This window comes from Carex rostrata, chromosome 4, assembly GCF_964058835.1.
Source record: "Carex rostrata chromosome 4, lpCarRost1.2, whole genome shotgun sequence".
NCBI lineage: Eukaryota > Viridiplantae > Streptophyta > Magnoliopsida > Poales > Cyperaceae > Carex > Carex rostrata.
Genome location: NC_135921.1, coordinates 7,589,910 through 7,593,139, shown reverse-complemented (window position 1 = coordinate 7,593,139; position 3,230 = coordinate 7,589,910). Strand labels below are relative to the sequence as shown.

Genomic DNA, 3,230 nt, shown 5'->3' with positions numbered 1-3,230 from the left:
TAGCACACCTTTTAGTTTACCTTTCAATATCAAGTATTGACTGCTTTGGGTGGGACTTTTGCTTCTTTATTAGGTAGATGAAATTTGCAGTTTTTCTTTTGCATTCAAGGACGGATCCAGACACTTGTATTAGGGCTGGTTAACTAGTATGATTGTATTTTTTTTTCCTTTGAAAATCTTCGCTGAGACTATGAAGTCATGAACAGAACTTGAACTCTCGACCGTTGAGTAACCACAATCCGAGAACCTTTTCTCCTGGCCAAATGTGCTACCACATCATCTCTGTATGATTGTATTTTTAATGAGGCCAAAGAGAAGTTGCACTTGGAAAAATACAGAGAGCTCTGAGGGGTTGAGACCCAATTAGCAAAATCCCAGAAAATCAACAGGCTAGAATAAGATTAGATCCACATAGGAACTTTACTGCACAGAAATCCTCTGCCCCTAAAGTATGCACATTAACTATTATAACCTCAATTTAAGTACACATGTTTAATAGCACCATTAATGAAACTACCAACACAAGCACATTAACTTAAAAGGCACAACATGTAAACACAATAATAGCACAGGCTATTTTGTTACTAACAAAAAATTTAGATCCTGGATCTAGAGCCACAAGAAAACAACTCATGTCCGCTTAGGGGGCACATATTGCACGTTGTTATCAGCACATACTGTCTGAAATTGGAGGAAAATAAAACCAATTAGAACATCAAATCAGCTAGTTTCAATTGTAAACACTGTTCAGTTACACTATGTTTGGATGGAGAGTAGAGGAAGGGATGGAAGGGGAAGGAAAGAAAATCTCGTGACAAATTCTTGTTTGGTTGGATGTTATTAGAAGAGTAAGATTAATGGATGTTACTCTTTTAACGTCCTTTTACCTCGTAAACTTTTATTTTGTTAATATTCAAATTGGGGGGTAACGGAGGTAAACAAGATGAACCACACAAGAGAATATAAAATATAGTAACTTTCCTTTCCCTCCCATCCTGCTCTTCACCTCTCTTCCCTTTCACCTCGTACGAACCAAACAAAGTGTTGTTTTGGGGGGGGGGTGGGGTGGGGGGGGGAGGGGGATTTTGGCATCGGAGCTTTTCTTTTTATAAGTTCACTTTAGTTAAAATCATCACCCTGAACTATTAGACTAAGTTCTTTTCACAAGTCTAGCTGTTATTTAGTGCTCCATCAATGCATTGGTACCAAGTAAAATCCAGAAATCTCATAATTTTTGCAAAATTGATTTATTAGAAACTCATGTAGATTATGAGCACATTGCAAAATCTCATAAATTATGTTCTCACTGGATGGATGCACCGTAATAGATGGATACAGGCTAGAATTACCCTAAATAAAAAAACTATAGTATAGCAGCCAAGATGTACCTGATACTCCTCGGGAAGTTCTTCGGAAACGGTAAGGGTGTAACATCCAGGAATGAACCTCCCTGCATAGCAAGTACAAAAAAGTTATTAATATTCTTTCACCAAGAATTAATTGCAACTTTAGCAGGATAAACTTCATGGGTTTGTCTCAAAATTAAGTTCAACAAAGCAAAGCTATGGTTATTAACCCTTAATTAATTGTTGTGTAGCCGATCCTAATTAATTGAAACCAGAGACTTGTCCCAAGGAAGCAAGTTTTCTTCAGTTTACGAAAGAGAAATACCTATTCTTAGCCAACGAGCAGCCCAACTCTTGTTTGGATCTGTCACTGATATTATCCTGCGCAAAGGATAATTACAGTTCTATGTCATTATTATTATTGTTATATTGTATAAATTATATGAAGAAGAAAGAAAAAAGAGTTCAGAGTTGAGGGAGGGTAAAACAAACCCAGTAAAATTGGGGGTGGTGCAATTAGCAACATTGTCATGCTCCTTGTCCATCTCCAAAAAGGGACAATTCTCACAACCCGACTCTCTGAACTGCATTTTAAACACAATATAATAATAAGTCTTGACAGCAGCAAAGACAGGTAAAATAGAAGGAAAAATAAAAAACTAAGAAAACCTAAGGAAGCCTAAACCTGATCGTAGGTCTTGACAAGGCGGCATCGGAGGCAAGCGCGGAGCTCGTGACCGAAGCTGGTGGGGATCTGAGAGAACTGAGCCATCATCCCTTCGTCGTCCCTACCATTGCTTCTCCCGTACTCTCCACCGCCTCTCCTTCCTCCTTTCATCTCTCTCCCTCTCTCTCTCTCGCGCGCGCTCTCTGATCTCTCTCTTAAATTTTGTTTATTTTCGCCTCAACTATACTGATACTGAGTTACTGACTGGCATGTAGAGGAAAAGAGGAGAGGAGCGAAGTCCGATTCTCGACCTGTGTTAGGTTAGGTTTTGCTGATAGAAAATGGGCTGGACCCACCGAAAGGAAAGATTAAGGGCCAGGATTACCCTATCTGGGCTGTATTCCTCCAGGTGTACCTTTTTTTTGTTCATAGGAGGAAATCTACCCTTTATTTTCAATTTTTCATAAATATGTTTTACAATTTTCAATTTAATAATTTTTCTCGATACTCTACAAACGTTTGGCATAATGTAATTTTAATAACAGTCTCTATCATATATTCATTTGAACATACTCTTCATGTGTGCAAAATGAGTGTATTAATAGGCTTGGGTTTACTTAATAAATAGAACAATTTACTTTGATTTTACGTACTTCAGCGATAAAATTTGAATACTGCCAAACGTTTGAGTGAAATTATTGCAGATATGAAGAACCGAAGGAATTGGAGAAGAAAACAACGAAGAATCGAAAAGAAGGAAGTATCAAACATGCTAATGCATGCCAAATTGGAGAAAAAAAACAACAAAGAATCGAAAAGATAGAAGTGTCAAACTTGCTATTGCGTGCCAAACTGGAGAAGAAAACAGCAAAGAATTGTAAAGATGGAAGTATCAAACTTGTTATTGTGTGCAGGTAGAAACAAGGAAGCATAATGGAGTGAAAATGGGCTAAATATGGAGAGCACAACTCAGTTACTCAGTTGCGGACCATAGCAGTTTGTAACAGACGAAGAAAAGTCGGCTAATTACAAAAATCGTCACAATCTCCAGAGGATGTCTATCAGCTCCTCCAACATAAACATAAAAACTACATAATCATCAAAGAAAGGAAGATTTTAGAGCAGGTTAAGGATTAAAATCTACCTTGAAGTGAGGCAATAAAGCGTTGCGTATGCAATATGAACGTGATGAGCAATCTAGGATTTTTTTTTCTCTC

At 37.7% G+C, this 3,230-nt stretch overlaps 1 protein-coding gene across 1 annotated transcript; it reads right to left on the bottom strand.

The window, feature by feature from the left end:
• Positions 1-477: 477 nt before the first annotated feature.
• Positions 478-2,326, bottom strand: LOC144552989 (transcription elongation factor SPT4 homolog 1-like). Its single transcript, XM_078301055.1, has 5 exons — positions 2,032-2,326; positions 1,839-1,930; positions 1,672-1,727; positions 1,389-1,450; positions 478-681 (listed from the first exon to the last, which is right to left on the bottom strand). Exons 1-5 carry the CDS (start codon positions 2,182-2,184, stop codon positions 631-633), a joined length of 414 nt encoding a protein of 137 aa, XP_078157181.1. The 5' UTR covers positions 2,185-2,326; the 3' UTR covers positions 478-630.
• Between the last annotated feature and the right edge of the window lie 904 nt (positions 2,327-3,230).